A 25,062-nucleotide genomic window follows, 5' to 3' on the forward strand; every position below is an offset into this window, starting at 1 on the left:
TCTTTCTCCTTGCTCGATAACTGTTCGATTTATGGCAGTTAGTAAGATTAATTAATAATTTATTCAGCTTAATATCAATTGAGTCTCTCAAGACTGCCTTGATTCGAGACATTCATCAAAAAAAAAAATAAATAAATAAATAAAAAAAAATAAAAAAAAAAAAAGTTATATCTTGTAGACTACATTTCCCTGCGGACAAACATAAGCATGAACATCCTAAGAACAATCCTCCTAAAAGGAGCTGCTGTCAAAGCTGTGTGTAAATAGAATTTTGACTAGTTTTTTTTTAGTTATTCTTTGAATTAATGTTTAGCAGCGACTGAGCTGTGTGAAACTATTATAGAAACGAGAAGATCTGAACTCTAGATAATCATAATACAAACATATCAGAATACATCCTTCCTCGTAAAAAAAAAGAAAAAAAAATATCAAAATAAGAACAAAGCTGTGCAAAAATACAGTTTCTTTCAGGATTGTTTGTGGCTATGTTACAATTGTTGCTTATAAAACTTCGCACCGAACGCAATGCAACGCTACTTGGGGGGACTCACACGTAATCTATGATAGGGCAGCTGCATGGTGCGTCTCTGTTTTGGTGTTGTATTTAAGACAACGTAAATAGTTGACATAAATGACCAGGATACACAACGCGTTGCGGCTGTGAAGGCTGCGGATACAAACGTACATGAAATATCTAGCAAAAGGCGGCACGTACCAGGGAAACGGTTGCATTAAAAGAAGGTGCGAACATTTACGGGGCACGATCATCCTGGTGGTGGTTGATTGGTAATCGCGCTGCCTACCTTAAGGCCGGACGGGGACCGTTTTTTCTGCCCCTGCCCTGTAGCAAAGGACTGAGCGTCCAGCTGTGTGGAGCACGAAAGCTCCCATACTAGCATGCCCTTCTAAAACCGCCCAAACCCCTACAATGTACGTTGTGCGACCAAATATGTATGATACTGTGTGCAATGGTTGTGATAACGTCGGCTGATCGCTACTGCGCTTAAAATTATGATCCCATTGCAAAGACGATCCATGCCGTTGTTCTGTTTTATTTTAGGTGTGTGCATAAAGACGCTGCTCTAGTGAAGGGGGGGGGGGCATCATATATTACAACAAGACGTGTAACATATATAGACAATCCTGCAAATATCAAGACAATAAGAGATATATGACAGCTGTGCGAAGAGCGGCGATCGTTCAAATATAATACCGAGGATGTAACATCAATTATTAAATACAAAAGGAAAAACTAGTCAAAACATCCATTTCAAAGCGCGGTAGTCATTTGTGGTCAAAAGCTTTCCCGAGTCACTTTCCGATGTATACATAGCATTTATGTTTAGCCGCTTGGGAAATGTTTTCCATCAACTGTCTCATATTGGTTTGGCAGTGCAATAATTTTTCTGTTCTTGCTCATGCTTGTCAGCACGCCACAAAAAAAACAAAAAAAAACAAAAAAAAACAAAAAAAAACCAAAAAAAAAAACAAAAAAAAAACAACAAAACAAAAAAAACAACAAAAAAAAACAACAAAAAAAAACAACTGAACTGTATCGAGATTGTGAAGATCAAATAATTAAATCATCAATAAGTAAATTGTTGTGAATCGTTAGTTCTGCAGAGCGAGGAGAAAAGACCTTACGGTGAATGCAGCCAAGGAAGAGAGGTTTCCTTATTTCTAATTTGAACAATATTGTTGTATCGCTTACACTTTTACTCTTTATTTCCTTTATTCGTATTTGATTTATACACACACATTCACGATATAACAATTAATATCTCCTGGGTGACCCACACCATGAACTATTTCATCAAATTTATCTAATTACATCACTTTTTTTTGCTGTAAAAATTGTACAATTGGCTAACCGAAGCCTTCTCTACTTCTTCTTCTGTTTTTTTTCCGTATGGTAAATATTTTCCTTCATTGATGATATTATCGAATATCAGCAGCAGTATCCACCATCTTCCTCACAGGCTCGCCATTTAATATCACATTCACGTGATCTTTGCCTTTACCGTTTACCATATACACTGTTTCAATTATAATCATTATAATTATCCTCTTCATACCGCATCCTGGATTTCTTATAGCGCTCTGCAGAGTTGCAGAACCCTTCCTTGTGACCATATCTGCTACATTCGTTACATCGGTAACTTTTATAATGGCACTTTCGGGCATAATGCTCCTCACCACAAAGCCAACACTTCGGTGCTGCTCTATTAGAATATCCTTCCTGTCTTTCCTCATGGCTCTCCCTCCCTCGCTTTGGACCGGGTCTCTCAAACTTCTCGTCATTCACGACGTTTACCTCCTTGCTCTCACTCTCAATCATCTCAGTGTCTTTTTTCAGTGTTACCATCTTTTGGCACATCTCTACTAACTGCGTTAGAGTGGTTACTTCACTATCCTCTATCCTACTCAGCAACCGCAACCTTGATATCAGCGTTTCTGTCGTCCTTTAACCCACACACAAACAGAAAACACTTCAACTGTTCCTCTGTAAGCCCTGCGAGCTCTGCTTCCACTACACTCTTATTAACACGGCAACCGAACGTCACGTAATCCTCCAGTCCACTTTTTTGTAACTGCAAACACTTAAATCGCTTGCTGACCTCTGACTCACGAGAGCCAAACAGTGATTTTAACGTACTTACAGTTTCCGTAAAATTGAAATCTTTCGGCTTACGCGGCAGTACACAGCTCGTGTACCGCTCATGTTCTGCTTGCCCCAGCTTCCTCAGCAGCAGCCGCACCTTCGCGTCATCCTCTAGCTTACTTGCATCCTTCTCGAACAGATCCTCATAACGCGAGAACCATCCGGCGAACGTCGTACTCTCCGGATCGAAGTGAAAATCTTTCACCTGGCCCGCCAGCACATCGCTAAGCTGCTCTGACCCATTCACGGGCTGCTTAAGTTGCGCTGTCTGCCAAATCTCGCCTATCAGCTTTTCCTGCTGCTTCATGAACGTCTGTTGCTGCTCCAGCATCATCATGTGCTGTTGGCGAAACAGCTCGTGAATCCAGCTGGGTCCAGATTCCGTTGGATCGACGCTTCCCGTGTCACCGCGATGGCCGCTGTGCGATGGCCGCTCCTCATCACCGTTGCTCGTCTGCTGGTTAGCTTCTCCGTTGCTATTCATAGCACGATCACTGCCTATTGCACGGGTGGTTTCTTATAATACCATCCTCGTCGCCAGTTGTTGTATCGCTTACACTTTTACTCTTTATTTCCTTTATTCGTACAATTACATTATTTGTTCACACTACCAGCAACGTCCGTACTCCATCAAGGTTCGTAGGAGAGAGCCTCGAACTCTCATCTCCTTGCACCCACGTACCTACGATCGAGCCCCGAGTGGCACTCACCACTTCGTCCCCAGGGGTCGGCAACCTATATTATCGTATACAACAAATATTGTTTTAAATTAATTTGTGTAGTGTTGGATAAATCTGATTCAGATCGATGAATCTGAATGAATCTTTCAAATGTTATTCAGTGAATCTGAATCCCGGTTGCAAAGATTCATGAATCTCGGAATATTCTTGAATCATCAAAGATTGATGAATTTCAAGACTCGTAAATTTTGAAAGATTCATGAATATCAAAAGATTCATATCTCTCAAGAATCCCATGAGATTCATACATCTCCAAAAATTCATAGAGCTTGAGCTTATTATTAACCTTCTCTTTGAAGCAACAACCAACAAAATCATGCCAGCCTATACAGGCTTTCGGGACTTCTTGGCAAGTCCACGCAGCCGAATAGTTTGTTTTTCTACGGGGGAGACGGTCCATGCGCGGCTTAAAGCCCCGACGGGTTTAAGATGTTCTTTCAGATGTTGGGGATGTTGTTTGGTGAGATCGCGCAAATTAACTATTTTGCAATCCTTTCATGAATCCATGGAGATACAGCGCCTACCACAACTATATAGACAGTCGTTTTTCGCGATTTGCGGAAAATCCATAAGAGATACATAAAAACAGTGAATGTATGAGTTGTGCAGAATGCTATTTCACGTCTTCGTATATTTTTTTCAAGTTTTTTTTTAACAAATTTTTACAAGACTTATGACGAAAAACAAATTTATGGTCGTACCATAACTATGAAGACACTTCGAAAAACAGGTTTTATGTGCTAACTCACGCATTTAAAAATCGTTAAAAAATATAAATAACATATTCTACAAAGGTTTTAAAGAAATCATTTTTGAACGATTTTTAAAAAGTGTTTTTATAACTTATTTTAAGGTTTTATAAGTTTTATAAGAGTAATTATCGAAATATATTTTTTTCGAACATAAAAAAAAATCACAAAAAAAAATGTTTTCTCCTGTAATAATTGTTTTTAAAATGCCATTCAAAGAATGTAAAAAGTTTTTTGAAAACTATTTTGAAATCACTATGTATGTAACAGCAGCAAATATTTAGATTCTGCTAAAAAATCGTTGTTGAGCTTTTTGTGTCGCTTTTGTTTGATCGGATTAGTTTTGAACCGTTGTTCACAAAATTGATAAGGTACTCATGGCAATTTCAAAATAGTTTTCAAAAAACTGTTTACATACTTTGATTTCCATTTTCAAAACAATCATTACAGGCGAAAACAAATTTTTTTGTGATTTTTTTTTGATATTCGAAAAGAATATATTTTGATAGTTACTCTTATAAAACTTATAAAACCTTAAAATAAGTTATAGAAACACTTTTTAAAAATCGTTCAAAAATGTATTTCTTTAAAACCTTTGCAGAATATGTTATTTATATTTTTTAACGATTTCTAAATGCGTTAGTTAGCACATAAAACCTGTTTTTCGAAGTGTCTTTATAGTTATGGTACGACCATAAATTTGTTTTTCGTCATAAGTCTTGTACAAATTTGTTAAAAAAAAAACTTGAAAAAAATATACGAAGATGTGAAATAGTATTCTGCACAACTCATACATTCACTGTTTTTATGTATCTCTTATGGATTTTCCGCAAATCGCGAAAAACGGCTGTCTATATAGTTGTCTATTGAGTATTGTTATGTCAAATCGCATACAATTTTCTATACCCCCCTCCAGCCTTCCCCGATTTTAATACCGGAGCCCCCAGTATTGTTATGTGAAGTCGTGAAATGTCAATTTGCTCTGAAGCACTTCACCTCCTAATATCCATACACCTTGGATGTATCCCATCAGAAGCTTGCCTATGAACACACATTGCGCTACTTCGTGCCTATGAAGTGATGGTAACCCTTGTAACAAAAAACGTGATTATGATAGTCAAGTCTGCCAGTAACATCACGAGAAAAGATGCGCAAAACCACCCATGTCAGGTGCAGTTGCACAGACTCTAATTTATTTTTCCAAATGTCCGAGTACGATCACTACAGAACACTATTAAACTTTGGTATGGAACCAACTTGACATACATATAACGCGTTAATGAATATACTGCCTGATAACGGTGTTCGAACGGCAGTCGAATGGACCAGCGGGGCTTCAAATGGAACAACAAAATATTGGAATCATGTCAACTAACTAGAAGAGATGAACGTTGCATCGACTCTTTGAAGCTTTTTAACTACCCAACACGCCTCAAAATGTTAGAAATCTAATCTTTATGGTCACAACTTTGTTCAATTTTCCTCCGTCGTCATCTGCCGTTCGACTTGCCGTTCGAACACTGTGATCAAACCGATAGGTTCGATGAACTCTATCAAATGCCGACGAAGATAACCTAGCATGTTGGTAGCTTTTACTTACATTTATTTGTTGTGAGCATTAAATGTCATCTTCTGATGGTGTAGAACAGCGGTCGGCAAAGTTTGCGGCCGAAAGTGCCAAAATGTTCGTAGAGTTCCACGTGAAGAGCCGTCCGCGTGATAGACGAAGAGTCCAATCTATACCCAATCTGTACCGAAAAGCGGTATGGTTTGTGGTATGTGCTTGTCCACTGAACCAGCGATGATGTCGACATCTATTGCCCCACATAATAACCCTGCTATAAATATAGCTTGTGCGTGTTTTCCCTTCCTTGCTAGCGTTTCCAATCCTAATAGTGACAAGCGATGGCTATTACTAAGCAAATTGTTTCGGTCTCTCCAGTTTATTTTTGCTTATATTTGCTTATATCTCGGCGTCCGGGCAACAGATACTTATATATATTATAAACTCCGAAGAAGATCAAGTCTTATCGAACAACTTATAGTTCTTATAGAAATAACATTACACACATTACACCTAACGCAAGCGCAATCTATCTCTCTTCAAACACAGTTGTAGATTCACAGAATAAGAACAACTCTAACACTTCATTGAACTCAAGGCACATACGTGGCATAGGATGACCTAGTACGTTACAATACAATACGGGTGCGTGATGTACGGATATCAAAATTGGACCGTAAAGTACGAGAACGAGCGAACAGCAGATTTAATAGAGACAAGAAGTACGTGCGGGAGTCGATATCATCACCATTAAGGAAGCTTGAATATAAACACCCTAGCTGAGGTATATGAGTCCTAAAATGAGACAGCGTTGAACAAGGTTAGGTTTCCTCGCGCTCTATTGAATGAACTGCACTGGCGTTTATCCACGCATACTTGTAGGGCGTTGTTGGTGCACCAACAGGTCGTGGTCGTTGTATAAGATCTTGCACAACTGCCACTGTCGCAGGGTTTGTCGGTACCGTTTCGTTGCTTTCGTTCTCACCAACTTCACTACTACTCGTTGCTGTGTCACGCAGATTTTTGTTTTCTTTCGTTTTATTAGCGACCATCACTGTTTCGAGCAATATGAATCCCTGTAAAAAAATTAATATAAATAATTTATATCCAACAAGCTCTGCTTCTTTTTTTTTTTTAAATTCTTATAGAGTTCTTTATTTTGAATGTAGTACTTCCCGAAAGAACCCCGCTCCTACCGGCGGGGGGTTACCACTAACGGACTCCCCCCCGCCGGGAATTCCGCCCATTTGGGCCTTTCTCTTTATTACAACTATAATAGTTTAATTCGCTCGGTTTTCATATTTTCCCAAAATGGTCAAAGGAAGATATCCTTTTGCGCAAACATAAGTGCTGTTCCGTAAGCCTTTAGCATTTTCCGTTTCCTGGCGGGTGTCTCCAAATCAAATCATATTACGATACTACTCAGCGTGCCGAAGTGTTCGCCGATGTGACGGCAGCACGCTCGTCCTCCGTTAGGCCCGCTCTCCTTTCGGCCAACTGAGAGCTCGGTAGCTCGTCCCACGGGGGAGGCTGAGCCTCGACCTCCGCTTGCCGTTGCTCCTGCCGCCGTAGTCGCCCCCTCTGTCGCCGGTTGAGCCGCCTCCGCTCCAGCTCCGCTGCGGATGGTGGAATTCGCCTACGCCTCTGTCGACCCTGTGGGACGTCTCCCAGCTCTCCGGCCCGACGCCTTCTCCGGTACTGGAGCTGCATGAAGTTGCGCCGAAGACGCCGCATCTCCAATGTGCGTGGGGAGGGAGGCAATCCCCGGCTGCGCGGGGGGATTGTTGGCGCTGGAGGGCTGGCCTCCTCCTCCTCGACCTCCCCTGTCGGCTCCACTGCGTCATTCGCCGCTGCGTCGGAGGCCGCTGCGCGTGCCATGATTGCCGGGACGACCTCGTTCTCGCCGAGCCGCTCCTGTCGACGCCGCTGCCGCATTCGCCGGGCGCTGCGGTTGCGCACCTCTCGTCGCCTCAGCAGTCTCCGCTCTGCCTCCGCCATGTCCTCGGGCGGGCTGGCTGCTGGATCTGGCTGAGCAGCCTCAGCGACTGCCAAGGTAAGCTGCTCCTGCCGCCAGTCCTCCTGCAGCACGGAGAGGATCCGCCGAGCCGCTTGCTGGATGCGGTCCCACGACTCCGCGCTCTCCAGCAGACGACTACCGAGGTTGTCCTCGTCGACGCCGTTCAACAGTTCTGCCCGAACATCCGCGAAGCGGGGACACTCGAAGAGTACGTGGGCCACCGACTCGACCGACCCTGCGCACCTGGGACAGTCCGGGGACGGAGCGAACCCGAACACGTGCAGGAATTCGTGGACGAAGGCGTGTCCACTCAATACCTGCGAGAGGTAGAAGTCTACCTCCCCGTGCTTCCGTCCCGTCCACAGGCGCACGTCTGGCACTTGTCGGTGGGCCCAACGTAAATAGCGGCTGGTGTTATGCGCCGCCTCGTCGTCCCACTGTTGCTGCCACAGCTGCTGCGATGACTCCTTTTCCTCCTGGCGAATCGCCTCTCGACTGCTGTCCGGGCTTAACTGCAGTCGGTTGTAGCAGCGGGCGTCTTCCTTCACCAGGAGGTGGTAGGGCAGTTCTCCGGCTAAAACCACCGCTACCTCGCAGCTCGTGGAGTGGAAGGCGCTCGTGATGCCCTGGGCCAGGGGGCGCTGCACGCGATCCAATATCCGCCTGCACCACTGTAGGTCCGAGGCTTCCGCCCAGACGGCGGATAATGGATGCGGCCACTGCGGCGAGCAGCTTCCGATTACTTACTTGGGGGCCGCTGTGGTTGCGCATGATACCGCGCAATGCTCGCACCACACGGAGGGCCTTGTCCGCGACCATCTCAACGTGTGGGCGCCACGACAGGTGGTCGTGTAGCATGACCCCCAAGTAGCGGATCGACCGCTTCGAGCGCACTTCCACTCCACAGATGTTCACCGGAATGTTTTTATACCCGCTGCGCTTGCTCGACACCATCAGCAGCTCCGTCTTCTCCGGTGCCAGGGAGAGATGATGCTGCACCATCCAGCTGTTGACTGCTGCCACTGCTTCCTCCGCAATCGCTGCTGCGTGCTCCGGTGTTGTCCACAAGCTCTGCTTCTAGTGGTGCCCTTCGGTCCTTGAAGTTTGATCTTATCAACCATGTTTTCCCCCAGAATCTGCTTTTAGTACGTTTCGGGGTTTCATATCCCGGCAGTTGCTGATTGGATCCTTTGCAAACACTTTCGCTTCTGTAGGTCATTTAGGTCATACATTTTACCTAACTTGTTGCCTAGTTTAATTTTATAGAGTTTTTTAAATGCATATAAAGATACGAAAATGAATGCATCGAACAACTGCAACCACCGGGAGGTTTGGATCCACTAAGAAGTGGCTTATACATATTTTCGTGTTTGGTGATGCGATTCAAATGTTTTCCATCGTTGATTAATCCCTAGGACGACCCCCATTTTTTCTTATAATGCAAATAAACAAATTGATCTTTTTATTTCTCCGTAATTGGAGAGTGATGCTCACCTACATCATGTTGCATCGATCGGAAGAGATGCAAGTCAGAATGTTGATGTTGACTTCGTAAGGATTCGTTAGGAAATCACCGTCATCAGGACGGTTTCAGTATTTACCAGGGCTAACTCCAGACCGTGTTGTTGCATCCATCGTTGTTCCTGGTCCACGGCCTCCTTTGCTGTTGCGTACAACACGGTTGTGGAGGTAGTTGTGACGTTATCCAAATCCCGAGCCTCGCTCACGATAGCACGAAAACGCGCACCTTACAGTCCACACGCGAATGAACGCAGCTGGATGGGATACCTATCGACGACCGCGATGAACTGCAGCTGCTGAGTGATCCGTGAGCTCGGTGGTACAGGTCAGCTCGTCCAAACTGGTGTAGCGATCTCGACCATCCCACAGTACATGCAACGGAGATCTCGACCGGCACGAAATCGCGCACCTTACAGTCCACACGCGAATGAACGCAGCTGGATGGGATACGTATCGCTGGATGGGATACTTGGCGAAAGTCAGCTCGTCCAAACTGGTGTAGCGATCTCGACCATCCCACAGTACATGCAACGGAGATCTCGACCGGCACGAAAGCGCGCACCTTACAGTCCACACGCGAATGAACGCAGCTGGATGGGATACGTATCGACGACTAAGATGAACTGCTACTGCCGAATGATCCGCGTATCTCGGTGGCGAAAGTCAGCTCGTCCAAACTGGTGTAGCGATCTCGACCATCCCACAGTACATGCAACGGAGATCTCGGCTAGCAAGATACTAAATCTTTGAATCCAACACGTCGCTTGTGGTAGCCAGCTGAGGCGATTAAAGGAACTTGACTCACCCAAAATTGTTGAAGACGTTATCCGAAATGTAAATCGAAAAATGCGAGGAAGAAAACGCACAGTTAAGGCTCTCAATCTGATGGTGGTTGTAACGTTTGCGGCGTAAGATTGCTTTCCTATTTCCTAGAGTGTGAAATATGAGTATCCTGTTTGAGCTACACGATCGTACTATAAGTGAACTGTTAGCATTCGTCTCTGTGGAATGTGTGGGTGTAATAATTTTTTATTTTTTTCTTATAATTAAACATGAACGATTGTATTGTATTCGTTTAATTGCGATTCAAATGTTTTCTATCGTTGACTAATACTTAGAATGATCCACATTTTTTTGGTGCAATATTAACAAACAAATTGATTTTTTATTTCTCCTTAATTGGAGAAGTGCTGCTTAGTTACGAAAATGCGCACCTTACAGTCCACAGGCGAATGAACGCAGCTGGATGGGATACGTATCGACGACCGCGATGAACTGCAGCTGCTGAGTGATCCGTGAGCTCGGTGGTAGAGGTCAGCTCGTCCAAACTGGTGTAGCGATCTCGACCATCCCACAGTACATGCAACGGAGATCTCGACCGGCACGAAAGCGCGCACCTTACAGTCCACACGCGAATGAACGCAGCTGGATGGGATACCTATCGACGACCACGATTAACTGCTACTGCTGGATGATCCGCGTATCTCGGTGGCGAAAGTCAGCTCGTCCAAACTGGTGTAGCGATCTCGACCATCCCACAGTACATGCAACGGAGATCTCGGCTAGCAAGATACAAAATCTTTGAATCCAACACGTCGCTTGTGGTAGCCAGCTGAGGCGATTAAAGGAACTTGATTCACCCCGGCACCCAATCCGACACGAAGCCGCTTATCCACTAGTTCACGAGCCTCACTTGACCTGATCTCCTAGACGTTCCGGCAACGAGAGAGAGAGAGAGAGAGAGCACGCGAGCAGCTGGCTGCATTATTTCATCTAACACTCTCCAACATAACGTTTTTGTATCGAGCAATCATAGCTCATCGCGATGCCGCCATCCGTTGCTTTTTTTTTAATTTCATAGAGTTCTCTTTATTGGTTATACTTCTAAGCTACCAAGAGAACCCACTCCTGCCAGCGGGGGGTTACCACTAACGGACTCCCCCCGCTGGGAAATCCGCCCATTTGAGCCTTTCTATTTATTTTAACGATAATACTTTAGTTCATTTTCTTATGTCCCCAGAATCATCAGGGGAAAGTTCCCTTATCACTTGACATTTTGTTTCGTGCCGTGAGTCGTAATCTTCGTCCATTTCCTAGCGGGTGTCTGTATCGTAATCCCGTGTTTCTCAGCGCGCAAAGATGTTCGCCGATGTTATGGCCGCACGCTCGTCTTCCGTAAGGCCAGATCTTCTTTCGGCAAGCCGGGAACTCGGCAGCTCGTTCCACGGGGGAGGCTGAGCCTCGACCTCCGTGCTGCCTTGTTCCAGCCGCCGTTGCCTTCTCTCTCGACTGTTACGCCGCCTGTTGAGCCGACGCCGTTCGAGTTCCTCTGCCGCGTCGCTGGCGACCCTGCGGAACCACTCCAAGTTCGCCGGCCAGACGTCTTCTGCGGTACTTCTGCTGCATGTCGTTGCGCCGGCGGAGACTCCAGTGTTCTCGGGGAGGGAGGCAATCCTCGGCTACGCGGGGGGATTGGTGGCACTGGAGGACTGGCCTCCTCTTCCTCAACCTCCCCTGTCGACTCCGCTGCATCGTTGGGCGCTGCGCGTGCACACAGCGCTGGCACCGAAGGCAAGCAAAGACGACGGTTCGCCCGGTGATTTGCCTGGTTTTGGCAGGAGCACCAGTCGCTGCTTCTTCCACGGCTGTGGAAAGCAGGACATGTCCAGGCACTCCTGAAACACCCGGCGGAAGGGCTCCGGTTGCTGCCTGAGAGCTACCGTAAGAGCGGCGTTGGGCACTCCATCCAGCCCAAGAGCCTTCCGCGGGTGCATGCTGGCTGCTATTTGTTCCAGCCCGGTCTGGCCGATCGATCGAAGCGGCGCCATGTTGCCAACTCCGAGATCAGGCCACTCGACCGGCGGATGGACCGGGAACAAGGCGTCGACAATTCGCCGCAGTTCTGCTGGAAAAAGTTTCCGGTTTCGTCCTCCCTGATCGTCAGCAAGAACCAGTCGAACGCCTCGTTCTTACTCACACGAATAGCCTTCAGAAGGCTCTCCCTGGCAGCTTGAAGTTCCGTTAGGAGCTGTTGGTTCGGCGGAATGGACCTCGTCGCCAGTAGCTACTTCCTGGAGAAGTCGTCGATCATCGACTGGATCGCCGGAGTCTGATACGTTGTATCGGCAGCCGGTTGCCGTTAACGACGATTACTCTCGTCCGTCACCCAGTTGCTGTTATTGCACGGTACGCAATAGGGCTCGGACAAGAGCAGAACGTCGAGACCCTCGGTGGTCATCATGTGTCATCACGTGCAACGCCAGGTCCTGGGCGTTCTCACAGTGATTTGCGTTGAACTGCAGGACGTTCAACATTGTCGTTAGGGGCATATATGGATGTATGGAAGCGGCGATTCGGTGAGGGCCGCCACAAACGATGCACTTCGGGTCCTTCGTGCACGTTGCTGCGCGATGGTCGGCAGCTCCACAGCGTAAGCAGAGACCCGAACGGTCCTCACCCTGGCAATCCGCTGTGGTGTGGCCACGTTCAAGACAGCGGAAACAGCGAACCGCGCTTCGCTGCTGCTTAGGGGCACTGCGCACCAAGCACACCGAGTGTCCGACCACGATGCGTTTTTCCAACAAAAAATTCGCATCCCGCCGTGGTAGTCGGACACGGGCACGCTGCATACCATCTCGGCGCTCATGGATGTGGTAGCTACTACCGCTGTACGCTCCAGTGCGCGCATCAATCCCCGCTCTAAATCCTTCTTCTTGGCCAGCATGTCCAATCTGGTGATGAGGACCTCGGCCATCTCTGTGATGATCCGGTCAGTGGCCAGATCGCCCACCTCCTCCTGGATGCGCTGCAGCAACACAGCGGCGTCTGCGTCCTTTTTCAGCTCGAGGCGAAGGAAGTCCCTGGTGGACTCCCTTGTTCTCCTCGGCCAAGCGCGGGTTTAGGCGAATTTTTTCGAATAGCGCCTTGTACGAGATTCCCTCGGCTGGCTCGAAAATGGGCTGGTCCTGCCGAGGTCGTCCTCCTGCCGCAGCAGTTCACGGCGCTGCGCCTGTGTAGCATTTGGCCGCTGCTGTTGTCCACGTTGCCAGCAGAGCTCCTGGCGCAGTTGCTGCCCCAGATCGCGGATCTCGGCCAGCATGGCGTCCCGCTCCTTTTTTGCTTCGATTTCGGCAGCAAGCCTGGCCTGCTGGGCATCCGCCGGCTGCTTCTGCAGGCCCTCGATTGTGGCCTGAAGGCTTGCCACCGTTTTCATCAATTCGGCCTTTTCGGCCTTCTCCGCCTGTAACATGAGATGCAGGCGAATCTCCTTCTCTTCATTGATTTTGGCAATCATGGACGTTCGTCCTGTGTCGATCTTTGTTGACACTGCGGTCTTTTTTGGGACCGCTCCCAAACTGCAGTCGACGGACGGCGGCCGAGGTCTCAAGCTGCGATCCATTGTCGCTCGCAAGGTTTTGTAACCATCACCTCTACCTGACTAGCTTTTATCTGGCCGGTCGCCCCGGTTTGGGCTTCCAGCATTCGCTGTCAACTCGCAGGTGGCAGCAATATATCCTTCCTCTTGCAGATAAAAGATGGCACCACGCTAGCCAACCAAACGGATAGATGAGGCTCCGTCACTGGTGTAATTTTCTGCTTTCGTGCCGGTTTTTTCCGTCGAAAAGGTCCAAATTCTAGAGTCCAAGTCGTTTTTCCGCTGGATAACACCAACTTATAGTAAAACGCGATCCAAGGCCGTTTTTCACACTTTTTTTCGAAATGTTTACGGAGCGTGTTTCCATGTGACTTCACCCGTCGGCTACCCAATCAATACTCCGTCATCCATTTTTTTTTAAATTCATTGGGTTATCTTTATTGGTGTTACTAACTGCTACCAAGAAAACCCGCTCCTACCAGCGGGGGGTTACCACTAACGGACTCCCCCCCGCCGGGAATTCGGCCCATTTGGGCTTTTCTCTTTATTTTAACTATAGTATTTTAGTTCACTTAGTTTTTGTACTTCCCCAAATGATCAGAGGAAGATATCCTTTTTCGCAAAACAAATATGTCGTTCCGTAAGCCTTTAACGTTTTCCGTTTCCTAGCAGGTGTCTCCAAATCATATTCCAATATTCCTCAACGTGCGGAAGTATTTGCCGATGTTATGGCCGCTCTCTCGACGTCTGTGAGACTGCTTCTTCTTTCGGCCAGCTGAGAGCTCGGCAGCTCATTCCACGGGGGAGGCTGAGCCTCGACCTCCGCTTGCCGTTGCTCCAGCCGCCGTTGTCTCTCCCTCTGTCGCCTGTTGAGCCGTCGTCGCTCCAGCTCCGCTGCGGATGGTGGTATTCGCCCACGTCGCTGGCGACTGTCCGGGCTGGACTGCTGTCGTTTGTAGCAGCGGGCGTCTTCCTTCGCCAAGAGGTGGTAGGGCAGTTCTCCGGCTAAAACTACCGCTACCTCGCAGCTCGTGGAGTGGAAGGCGCTCGTGATGCCCTGGGCCAGGGGGCGCTGCACGCGATCCAATATCCGCCTGCACCACTGCAAGTCCGTGGCTTCCGCCCAGACGGGTGCGCCGTAGCGGATAATGGATGCGGCCACTGCGGCGAGCAGCTTCCGATTACTTACTTGGGGGCCGCTGTGGTTGCGCATGATACCGCGGAATGCTCGCACCACACGGAGGGCCTTGTCCGCGACCATCTCGACGTGTGGGCGCCACGATAGGTGGTCGTGTAGCATGACCCCCAAGTAACGGATCGACCGCTTCGAGCGCACTTCCACCCCGCAGATGTTAACCGGGATGTTACGATATCCGCTGCGCTTACTGGAGATCATCAGCAGCTCCGTCTTCTCGCTATTGCAGCGGCGTGTTCTGGGGTTGTCCCCGCTGCCAGGATCGCAAGATCGTCGGCGAATCCCACGATGGAGGCGCCCTCAGAGAGCTCTACGGCTAGCTCTCCGTCGTACATGATGACCATGTTCCACAGTGTGGGGCCCAATATGGACCCCTGTGAACACCTGCCGATACTCGGCGGGTAACCGGCCCGTCCGCCGTGTCGTACGTAAGCTCCCTGTCGGCGAAGTAGTCCTGCAGTATGCGGCACAACTGCACTGGGAAGGCCGGGTCTAACCACCGCTTAGGTATAGCAGTTTGCTGAACAATTCGAGCTCGAAGATTCGAAAGTAAAATTAAAAACGAACTTCCGGTTTGATTCAATTAAAAAAATATATTCTCAATCTAAAAACTCTGTGTTAAATTCAGTAAGAATCGTATAAAACAGTTAAATTAATTTTAGAGACAAACTCTAATACATTAATGCGAACCTTTGTGCCGATATATTTCAACCCTCGAAGCCGGCAGTGTAAACTATTCTTTCCATAGGAATCCGCTGTACGTGTGAAACTCGACATACGCAATTGTGCTCGGTACCGTACTATAGCGTATATCGTATATAATGAATGTAATGCTAAAATAAACCGCTAACCGTTAGCCAAAAATATGGAAGCCACGGCGCCACCAATCGCAACCTAAAAGGGGCGAGGACAAGCCTCCCATTTATCCGAACAAAAAGACTTTTCTTTCTTTCTTTTTTTATTTTTATATAAAAAGACTTTGAGGTCTAGCTCATTCGCTTCTTTAACAAGAAGACGAGCCGTGCTGCTAACAATTTTACTTTTATTTATTTTTACAATAAAAAAAACCGCACTGTCGATCGTTTGTAGCGTTCCGGAGGGATGCGGAAACACCCGCTGCTGAAAGGTTCCCGCTGCTGAAAGGTTACCAGCTACCAGCTACCAGCAACCTTCCAGCAATCCACACGTACACGTACACGAACCGTGCTTTTGATCCTTCGTGGCGTACCGGAACGATGAGGAAACACAGCCCTTCCCGCAGCTGAAGCTACCAGCAACCTGAAGAAAAACAAAACAAAACACTTTAAAACACGAAGGAAATAATAATACTCATACGTGATAGAAAGCCTACCAGCTACCAGCAACATTCCAGCAATCCGAACACGTACAAGAACCGTGCTGTCGATCGTTTGTAGCGTTCCGGAGGGATGCCGAAACATAGCCCGTTCCCACTGCTGAAGGGCTACCAGCTTCCATGTATTAGCTACGAGCTACCTGTATGGAATATACATTAAAACACGAATTAATAATCATCTATAATTATTACACTTATAATGTAATTTTAATTATAATTACCTCGCGAAAGATATATATATTAAAACTTACCTTTACAAAAGGACGCCTCATTTTTTATGACAACAAGACAGCTTGACAGCTTGACAGTGGGCCACGAGGCGAGTTTGACAATTTGACGGAAGACGTAATGAAGGCGAAGGCCGAGTGTAACCACCGGTTAAGCATAGCAGTTTGCTGAACAATTCGAGCTCGAAGGTTCGAAAGTAAAATTAAAAACGAACTTCCGGTTTGATTCAATTAAAAAAATATATTCTAAATCTAAAAACTCTGTGTTAAATTCAGTAACAGTAACAGTAACAGCTTCTAGACCACACGCTATCGTTCGCGCCAGCTTGCACAGGTGTGAAATATGAGTATCCTGTTTGAGCTGCACGATCGTTTTTTTTTTATAATTAAACATGAACGATTGTATTGTATTCGTTAAATTGCGATTCAAATGTTTTCTATCGTTGATTAATACTTAGAATGATCCACATTTTTTTGGTGCAATATTAACAAACAAATTGATTTTTTATTTCTCCTTAATTGGAGAAGTGCTGCTTAGTTACGAAAATGCGCACCTTACAGTCCACAGGCGAATGAACGCAGCTGGATGGGATACGTATCGACGACCGCGATGAACTGCTACTGCCGAATGATCCGCGTATCTCGGTGGCGAAAGTCAGCTCGTCCAAACTGGTGTAGCGATCTCGACCATCCCACAGTACATGCAACGGAGATCTCGGCTAGCAAGATACAAAATCTTTGAATCCAACACGTCGCTTGTGGTAGCCAGCTGAGGCGATTAAAGGAACTTGATTCACCCCGGCACCCAATCCGACACGAAGCCGCTTATCCACTAGTTCACGAGCCTCACTTGACCTGATCTCCTAGGCGTTCCGGCAACGAGAGAGAGAGAGAGAGCACGCGAGCAGCTGGCTGCATTATTTCATCTAACACTCTCCAACATAACGTTTTTGTATCGAGCAATCATAGCTCATCGCGATGCCGCCATCCGTTGCTTTTTTTTTTAATTTCATAGAGTTCTCTTTATTGGTTATACTTCTAAGCTACCAAGAGAACCCACTCCTGCCAGCGGGGGGTTACCACTAACGGACTCCCCCCGCTGGGAAATCCGCCCATTTGAGCCTTTCTATTTATTTTAACGATAATACTTTAGTTCATTTTCTTATGTCCCCAGAATCATCAGGGGAAAGTTCCCTTATCACTTGACATTTTGTTTCGTGCCGTGAGTCGTAATCTTCGTCCATTTCCTAGCGGGTGTCTGTATCGTAATCCAGTGTTTCTCAGCGCGCAAAGATGTTCGCCGATGTTATGGCCGCACGCTCGTCTTCCGTAAGGCCAGATCTTCTTTCGGCAAGCTGGGAACTCGGCAGCTCGTTCCACGGGGGAGGCTGGGCCTCGACCTCCGTGCTGCCTTGTTCCAGCCGCCGTTGCCTTCTCTCTCGACTGTTACGCCGCCTGTTGAGCCGACGCCTTTCGAGTTCCTCTGCGGAAGGTGGTACTCTGCCGCGTCGCTGGCGACCCTGCGGAACCACTCCAAGTTCGCCGGCCAGACGTCTTCTGCGGTACTTCTGCTGCATGTCGTTGCGCCGGCGGAGACTCCAGTGTTCTCGGGGAGGGAGGCAATCCTCGGCTACGCGGGGGGATTGGTGGCACTGGAGGACTGGCCTCCTCTTCCTCAACCTCCCCTGTCGACTCCGCTGCATCGTTGGGCGCTGCGCGTGCACACAGCGCTGGCACCGAAGGCAAGAAAAGACGACGGTTCGCCCGGTGATTTGCCTGGTTTTGGCAGGAGCACCAGTCGCTGCTTCTTCCACGGCTGTGGAAAGCAGGACATGTCCAGGCACTCCTGAAACACCCGGCGGAAGGGCTCCGGTTGCTGCCTGAGAGCTGCCGTAAGAGCGGCGTTGGGCACTCCATCCAGCCCAAGAGCCTTCCGCGGGTGCATGCTGGCTGCTATTTGTTCCAGCCCGGTCTGGCCGATCGATCGAAGCGGCGCCATGTTGCCAACTCCGAGATCAGGCCACTCGACCGGCGGATGGACCGGGAACAAGGCGTCGACAATTCGCCGCAGTTCTGCTGGAAAAAGTTTCCGGTTTCGTCCTCCCTGATCGTCAGCAAGAACCAGTCGAACGCCTCTTTCTTACTCACACGAATAGCCTTCAGAAGGCTCTCCCTGGCAGCTTGAAGTTCCGTTAGGAGCTGTTGGTTCGGCGGAATGGACCTCGTCGCCAGTTGCTACTTCCTGGAGAAGTCGTCGATCATCGACTGGATCGCCGGAGTCTGATACGTTGTATCGGCAGCTGGTTGCCGTTAACGACGATGGCAACCGTATTACTCTCGTCCGTCACCCAGTTGCTGTTATTGCACGGTACGCAATAGGGCTCGGACAAGAGCAGAACGTCGAGACCCTCGGTGGTCATCACGTGCAACGCCAGGTCCTGGGCGTTCTCACAGTGATTTGCGTTGAACTGCAGGACGTTCAACATTGTCGTTAGGGGCATATATGGATGTATGGAAGCGGCGATTCGGTGAGGGCCGCCACAAACGATGCACTTCGGGTCCTTCGTGCACGTTGCTGCGCGATGGTCGGCAGCTCCACAGCGTAAGCAGAGACCCGAACGGTCCTCACCCTGGCAATCCGTTGTGGTGTGGCCACGTTCAAGACAGCGGAAACAGCGAACCGTGCTTCGCTGCTGCTTAGGGGCACTGCGCACCAAGCACACCGAGTGTCCGACCACGATGCGTTTTTCCAACAAAAAATTCGCATCCCGCCGTGGTAGTCGGACACGGGCACGCTGCGTACCATCTCGGCGCCCATGGATGTGGTAGCTACCACCGCTGTACGCTCCAGTGCGCGCATCAATCCCCGCTCTACATCCTTCTTCTTGGCCAGCATGTCCAATCTGGTGATGAGGACCTCGGCCATCTCTGTGATGATCCGGCCAGTGGCCAGATCGCCCACCTCCTCCTGGATGCGCTGCAGCAACACAGCGGCGTCTGCGTCCTTTTTCAGCTCGAGGCGAAGGAAGTCGCGGGACGTGCGGTAGCCCTGATGGACTCCCTTGTTCTCCTCGGCCAAGCGCGGGTTTAGGCGAATTTTTTCGAATAGCGCCTTGTACGAGATTCCCTCGGCTGGCTCGAAAATGGGCTGGTCCTGCCGAGGTCGTCCTCCTGCCGCAGCAGTTCACGGCGCTGCGCCTGTGTAGCATTTGGCCGCTGCTGTTGTCCACGTTGCCAGCAGAGCTCCTGGCGCAGTTGCTGCCCCAGATCGCGGATCTCGGCCAGCATGGCGTCCCGCTCCTTTTTTGCTTCGATTTCGGCAGCAAGCCTGGCCTGCTGGGCATCCGCCGGCTGCTTCTGCAGGCCCTCGATTGTGGCCTGAAGGCTTGCCACCGTTTTCATCAATTCGGCCTTTTCGGCCTTCTCCGCCTGTAACATGAGATGCAGGCGAATCTCCTTCTCTTCATTGATTTTGGCAATCATGGACGTTCGTCCTGTGTCGATCTTTGTTGACACTGCGGTCTTTTTTGGGACCGCTCCCAAACTGCAGTCGACGGACGGCGGCCGAGGTCTCAAGCTGCGATCCATTGTCGCTCGCAAGGTTTTGTAACCATCACCTCTACCTGACTAGCTTTTATCTGGCCGGTCGCCCCGGTTTGGGCTTCCAGCATTCGCTGTCAACTCGCAGGTGGCAGCAATATATCCTTCCTCTTGCAGATAAAAGATGGCACCACGCTAGCCAACCAAACGGATAGATGAGGCTCCGTCACTGGTGTAATTTTCTGCTTTCGTGCCGGTTTTTTCCGTCGAAAAGGTCCAAATTCTAGAGTCCAAGTCGTTTTTCCGCTGGATAACACCAACTTATAGTAAAACGCGATCCAAGGCCGTTTTTCACACTTTTTTTCGAAATGTTTACGGAGCGTGTTTCCATGTGACTTCACCCGTCGGCTACCCAATCAATACTCCGTCATCCATTTTTTTTTAAATTCATTGGGTTATCTTTATTGGTGTTACTAACTGCTACCAAGAAAACCCGCTCCTACCAGCGGGGGGTTACCACTAACGGACTCCCCCCCGCCGGGAATTCGGCCCATTTGGGCTTTTCTCTTTATTTTAACTATAGTATTTTAGTTCACTTAGTTTTTGTACTTCCCCAAATGATCAGAGGAAGATATCCTTTTTCGCAAAACAAATATGTCGTTCCGTAAGCCTTTAACGTTTTCCGTTTCCTAGCAGGTGTCTCCAAATCATATTCCAATATTCCTCAACGTGCGGAAGTATTTGCCGATGTTATGGCCGCTCTCTCGACGTCTGTGAGACTGCTTCTTCTTTCGGCCAGCTGAGAGCTCGGCAGCTCATTCCACGGGGGAGGCTGAGCCTCGACCTCCGCTTGCCGTTGCTCCAGCCGCCGTTGTCTCTCCCTCTGTCGCCTGTTGAGCCGTCGTCGCTCCAGCTCCGCTGCGGATGGTGGTATTCGCCCACGTCGCTGGCGACTGTCCGGGCTGGACTGCTGTCGTTTGTAGCAGCGGGCGTCTTCCTTCGCCAAGAGGTGGTAGGGCAGTTCTCCGGCTAAAACTACCGCTACCTCGCAGCTCGTGGAGTGGAAGGCGCTCGTGATGCCCTGGGCCAGGGGGCGCTGCACGCGATCCAATATCCGCCTGCACCACTGCAAGTCCGTGGCTTCCGCCCAGACGGGTGCGCCGTAGCGGATAATGGATGCGGCCACTGCGGCGAGCAGCTTCCGATTACTTACTTGGGGGCCGCTGTGGTTGCGCATGATACCGCGGAATGCTCGCACCACACGGAGGGCCTTGTCCGCGACCATCTCGACGTGTGGGCGCCACGATAGGTGGTCGTGTAGCATGACCCCCAAGTAACGGATCGACCGCTTCGAGCGCACTTCCACCCCGCAGATGTTAACCGGGATGTTACGATATCCGCTGCGCTTACTGGAGATCATCAGCAGCTCCGTCTTCTCGCTATTGCAGCGGCGTGTTCTGGGGTTGTCCCCGCTGCCAGGATCGCAAGATCGTCGGCGAATCCCACGATGGAGGCGCCCTCAGAGAGCTCTACGGCTAGCTCTCCGTCGTACATGATGACCATGTTCCACAGTGTGGGGCCCAATATGGACCCCTGTGAACACCTGCCGATACTCGGCGGGTAACCGGCCCGTCCGCCGTGTCGTACGTAAGCTCCCTGTCGGCGAAGTAGTCCTGCAGTATGCGGCACAACTGCACTGGGAAGGCCGGGTCTAACCACCGCTTAGGTATAGCAGTTTGCTGAACAATTCGAGCTCGAAGATTCGAAAGTAAAATTAAAAACGAACTTCCGGTTTGATTCAATTAAAAAAATATATTCTCAATCTAAAAACTCTGTGTTAAATTCAGTAAGAATCGTATAAAACAGTTAAATTAATTTTAGAGACAAACTCTAATACATTAATGCGAACCTTTGTGCCGATATATTTCAACCCTCGAAGCCGGCAGTGTAAACTATTCTTTCCATAGGAATCCGCTGTACGTGTGAAACTCGACATACGCAATTGTGCTCGGTACCGTACTATAGCGTATATCGTATATAATGAATGTAATGCTAAAATAAACCGCTAACCGTTAGCCAAAAATATGGAAGCCACGGCGCCACCAATCGCAACCTAAAAGGGGCGAGGACAAGCCTCCCATTTATCCGAACAAAAAGACTTTTCTTTCTTTCTTTTTTTATTTTTATATAAAAAGACTTTGAGGTCTAGCTCATTCGCTTCTTTAACAAGAAGACGAGCCGTGCTGCTAACAATTTTACTTTTATTTATTTTTACAATAAAAAAAACCGCACTGTCGATCGTTTGTAGCGTTCCGGAGGGATGCGGAAACACCCGCTGCTGAAAGGTTCCCGCTGCTGAAAGGTTACCAGCTACCAGCTACCAGCAACCTTCCAGCAATCCACACGTACACGTACACGAACCGTGCTTTTGATCCTTCGTGGCGTACCGGAACGATGAGGAAACACAGCCCTTCCCGCAGCTGAAGCTACCAGCAACCTGAAGAAAAACAAAACAAAACACTTTAAAACACGAAGGAAATAATAATACTCATACGTGATAGAAAGCCTACCAGCTACCAGCAACATTCCAGCAATCCGAACACGTACAAGAACCGTGCTGTCGATCGTTTGTAGCGTTCCGGAGGGATGCCGAAACATAGCCCGTTCCCACTGCTGAAGGGCTACCAGCTTCCATGTATTAGCTACGAGCTACCTGTATGGAATATACATTAAAACACGAATTAATAATCATCTATAATTATTACACTTATAATGTAATTTTAATTATAATTACCTCGCGAAAGATATATATATTAAAACTTACCTTTACAAAAGGACGCCTCATTTTTTATGACAACAAGACAGCTTGACAGCTTGACAGTGGGCCACGAGGCGAGTTTGACAATTTGACGGAAGACGTAATGAAGGCGAAGGCCGAGTGTAACCACCGGTTAAGCATAGCAGTTTGCTGAACAATTCGAGCTCGAAGGTTCGAAAGTAAAATTAAAAACGAACTTCCGGTTTGATTCAATTAAAAAAATATATTCTAAATCTAAAAACTCTGTGTTAAATTCAGTAACAGTAACAGTAACAGCTTCTAGACCACACGCTATCGTTCGCGCCAGCTTGCACAGGTGTGAAATATGAGTATCCTGTTTGAGCTGCACGATCGTTTTTTTTTTATAATTAAACATGAACGATTGTATTGTATTCGTTAAATTGCGATTCAAATGTTTTCTATCGTTGATTAATACTTAGAATGATCCACATTTTTTTGGTGCAATATTAACAAACAAATTGATTTTTTATTTCTCCTTAATTGGAGAAGTGCTGCTTAGTTACGAAAATGCGCACCTTACAGTCCACAGGCGAATGAACGCAGCTGGATGGGATACGTATCGACGACCGCGATGAACTGCTACTGCCGAATGATCCGCGTATCTCGGTGGCGAAAGTCAGCTCGTCCAAACTGGTGTAGCGATCTCGACCATCCCACAGTACATGCAACGGAGATCTCGGCTAGCAAGATACCAAATCTTTGAATCCAACACGTCGCTTGTGGTAGCCAGCTGAGGCGATTAAAGGAACTTGATTCACCCCGGCACCCAATCCGACACGAAGCCGCTTATCCACTAGTTCACGAGCCTCACTTGACCTGATCTCCTAGGCGTTCCGGCAACGAGAGAGAGAGAGAGAGCACGCGAGCAGCTGGCTGCATTATTTCATCTAACACTCTCCAACATAACGTTTTTGTATCGAGCAATCATAGCTCATCGCGATGCCGCCATCCGTTGCTTTTTTTTTAATTTCATAGAGTTCTCTTTATTGGTTATACTTCTAAGCTACCAAGAGAACCCACTCCTGCCAGCGGGGGGTTACCACTAACGGACTCCCCCCGCTGGGAAATCCGCCCATTTGAGCCTTTCTATTTATTTTAACGATAATACTTTAGTTCATTTTCTTATGTCCCCAGAATCATCAGGGGAAAGTTCCCTTATCACTTGACATTTTGTTTCGTGCCGTGAGTCGTAATCTTCGTCCATTTCCTAGCGGGTGTCTGTATCGTAATCCAGTGTTTCTCAGCGCGCAAAGATGTTCGCCGATGTTATGGCCGCACGCTCGTCTTCCGTAAGGCCAGATCTTCTTTCGGCAAGCTGGGAACTCGGCAGCTCGTTCCACGGGGGAGGCTGGGCCTCGACCTCCGTGCTGCCTTGTTCCAGCCGCCGTTGCCTTCTCTCTCGACTGTTACGCCGCCTGTTGAGCCGACGCCGTTCGAGTTCCTCTGCCGCGTCGCTGGCGACCCTGCGGAACCACTCCAAGTTCGCCGGCCAGACGTCTTCTGCGGTACTGCTGCTGCATGTGGTTGCGCCGGCGGAGACTCCAGTGTTCTCGGGGAGGGAGGCAATCCTCGGCTACGCGGGGGGAATGGTGGCACTGGAGGACTGGCCTCCTCTTCCTCAACCTCCCCTGTCGACTCCGCTGCATCGTTGGGCGCTGCGCGTGCACACAGCGCTGGCACCGAAGGCAAGAAAAGACGACGGTTCGCCCGGTGATTTGCCTGGTTTTGGCAGGAGCACCAGTCGCTGCTTCTTCCACGGCTGTGGAAAGCAGGACATGTCCAGGCACTCCTGAAACACCCGGCGGAAGGGCTCCGGTTGCTGCCTGAGAGCTACCGTAAGAGCGGCGTTGGGCACTCCATCCAGCCCAAGAGCCTTCCGCGGGTGCATGCTGGCTGCTATTTGTTCCAGCCCGGTCTGGCCGATCGATCGAAGCGGCGCCATGTTGCCAACTCCGAGATCAGGCCACTCGACCGGCGGATGGACCGGGAACAAGGCGTCGACAATTCGCCGCAGTTCTGCTGGAAAAAGTTTCCGGTTTCGTCCTCCCTGATCGTCAGCAAGAACCAGTTGAACGCCTCGTTCTTACTCACACGAATAGCCTTCCGAAGGCTCTCCCTGGCAGCTTGAAGTTCCGTTAGGAGCTGTTGGTTCGGCGGAATGGACCTCGTCGCCAGTAGCTACTTCCTAGAGAAGTCGTCGATCATCGACTGGATCGCCGGAGTCTGATACGTTGTATCGGCAGCTGGTTGCCGTTAACGACGATGGCAACCGTATTACT

General features: G+C 48.7%; 2 protein-coding genes across 4 annotated transcripts; both read right to left on the bottom strand.

The window, feature by feature from the left end:
• Positions 1-7,137: 7,137 nt before the first annotated feature.
• Positions 7,138-8,734, bottom strand: LOC125907851 (uncharacterized). The gene is made up of 2 exons (XM_049610834.1): positions 8,480-8,734; positions 7,138-8,373 (listed from the first exon to the last, which is right to left on the bottom strand). The coding sequence occupies exons 1-2, from the start codon at positions 8,732-8,734 to the stop codon at positions 7,138-7,140; spliced, it is 1,491 nt and encodes a 496-aa protein (XP_049466791.1).
• A 4,383-nt stretch (positions 8,735-13,117) lies between these two features.
• LOC125907462 (uncharacterized) lies at positions 13,118-22,874 on the bottom strand. Of its 3 annotated transcripts, none has more exons than XR_007452679.1 (3): positions 22,769-22,874; positions 22,515-22,657; positions 13,118-16,101 (listed from the first exon to the last, which is right to left on the bottom strand). XR_007452679.1 is itself a non-coding variant. In XM_049609950.1 (3 exons), the coding sequence occupies exon 3, from the start codon at positions 19,746-19,748 to the stop codon at positions 18,663-18,665; it is 1,086 nt and encodes a 361-aa protein (XP_049465907.1). In that variant the 5' UTR covers positions 19,749-22,441; positions 22,515-22,657; positions 22,769-22,874; the 3' UTR covers positions 16,539-18,662. The 3 variants fall into 3 exon arrangements, 1 of the variants encoding a protein (XP_049465907.1); XM_049609950.1 differs by lacking the exon at positions 13,118-16,101 and adding an exon at positions 16,539-22,441; XR_007452678.1 differs by lacking the exons at positions 22,515-22,657; positions 22,769-22,874 and adding an exon at positions 16,175-16,538.
• Positions 22,875-25,062: the final 2,188 nt, after the last annotated feature.

Source organism: Anopheles coluzzii, chromosome X (assembly GCF_943734685.1).
Source record: "Anopheles coluzzii chromosome X, AcolN3, whole genome shotgun sequence".
Lineage (NCBI taxonomy): Eukaryota > Metazoa > Arthropoda > Insecta > Diptera > Culicidae > Anopheles > Anopheles coluzzii.

Excerpts from the sequence above, each read along its gene's own strand:
- LOC125907851 (XM_049610834.1), bottom strand. The coding sequence starts at position 8,734 with ATGGTGCAGCATCATCTCTCCCTGGCACCGGAGAAGACGGAGCTGCTG. Across the intron at positions 8,374-8,479 it reads GCAACCACAGCGGCCCCCAA|CGCCCCCTGGCCCAGGGCAT; the intron begins GTAAGTAATCGG and ends GATCGCGTGCAG.
- LOC125907462 (XM_049609950.1), bottom strand. The coding sequence starts at position 19,748 with ATGCCCAGCAGGCCAGGCTTGCTGCCGAAATCGAAGCAAAAAAGGAGC.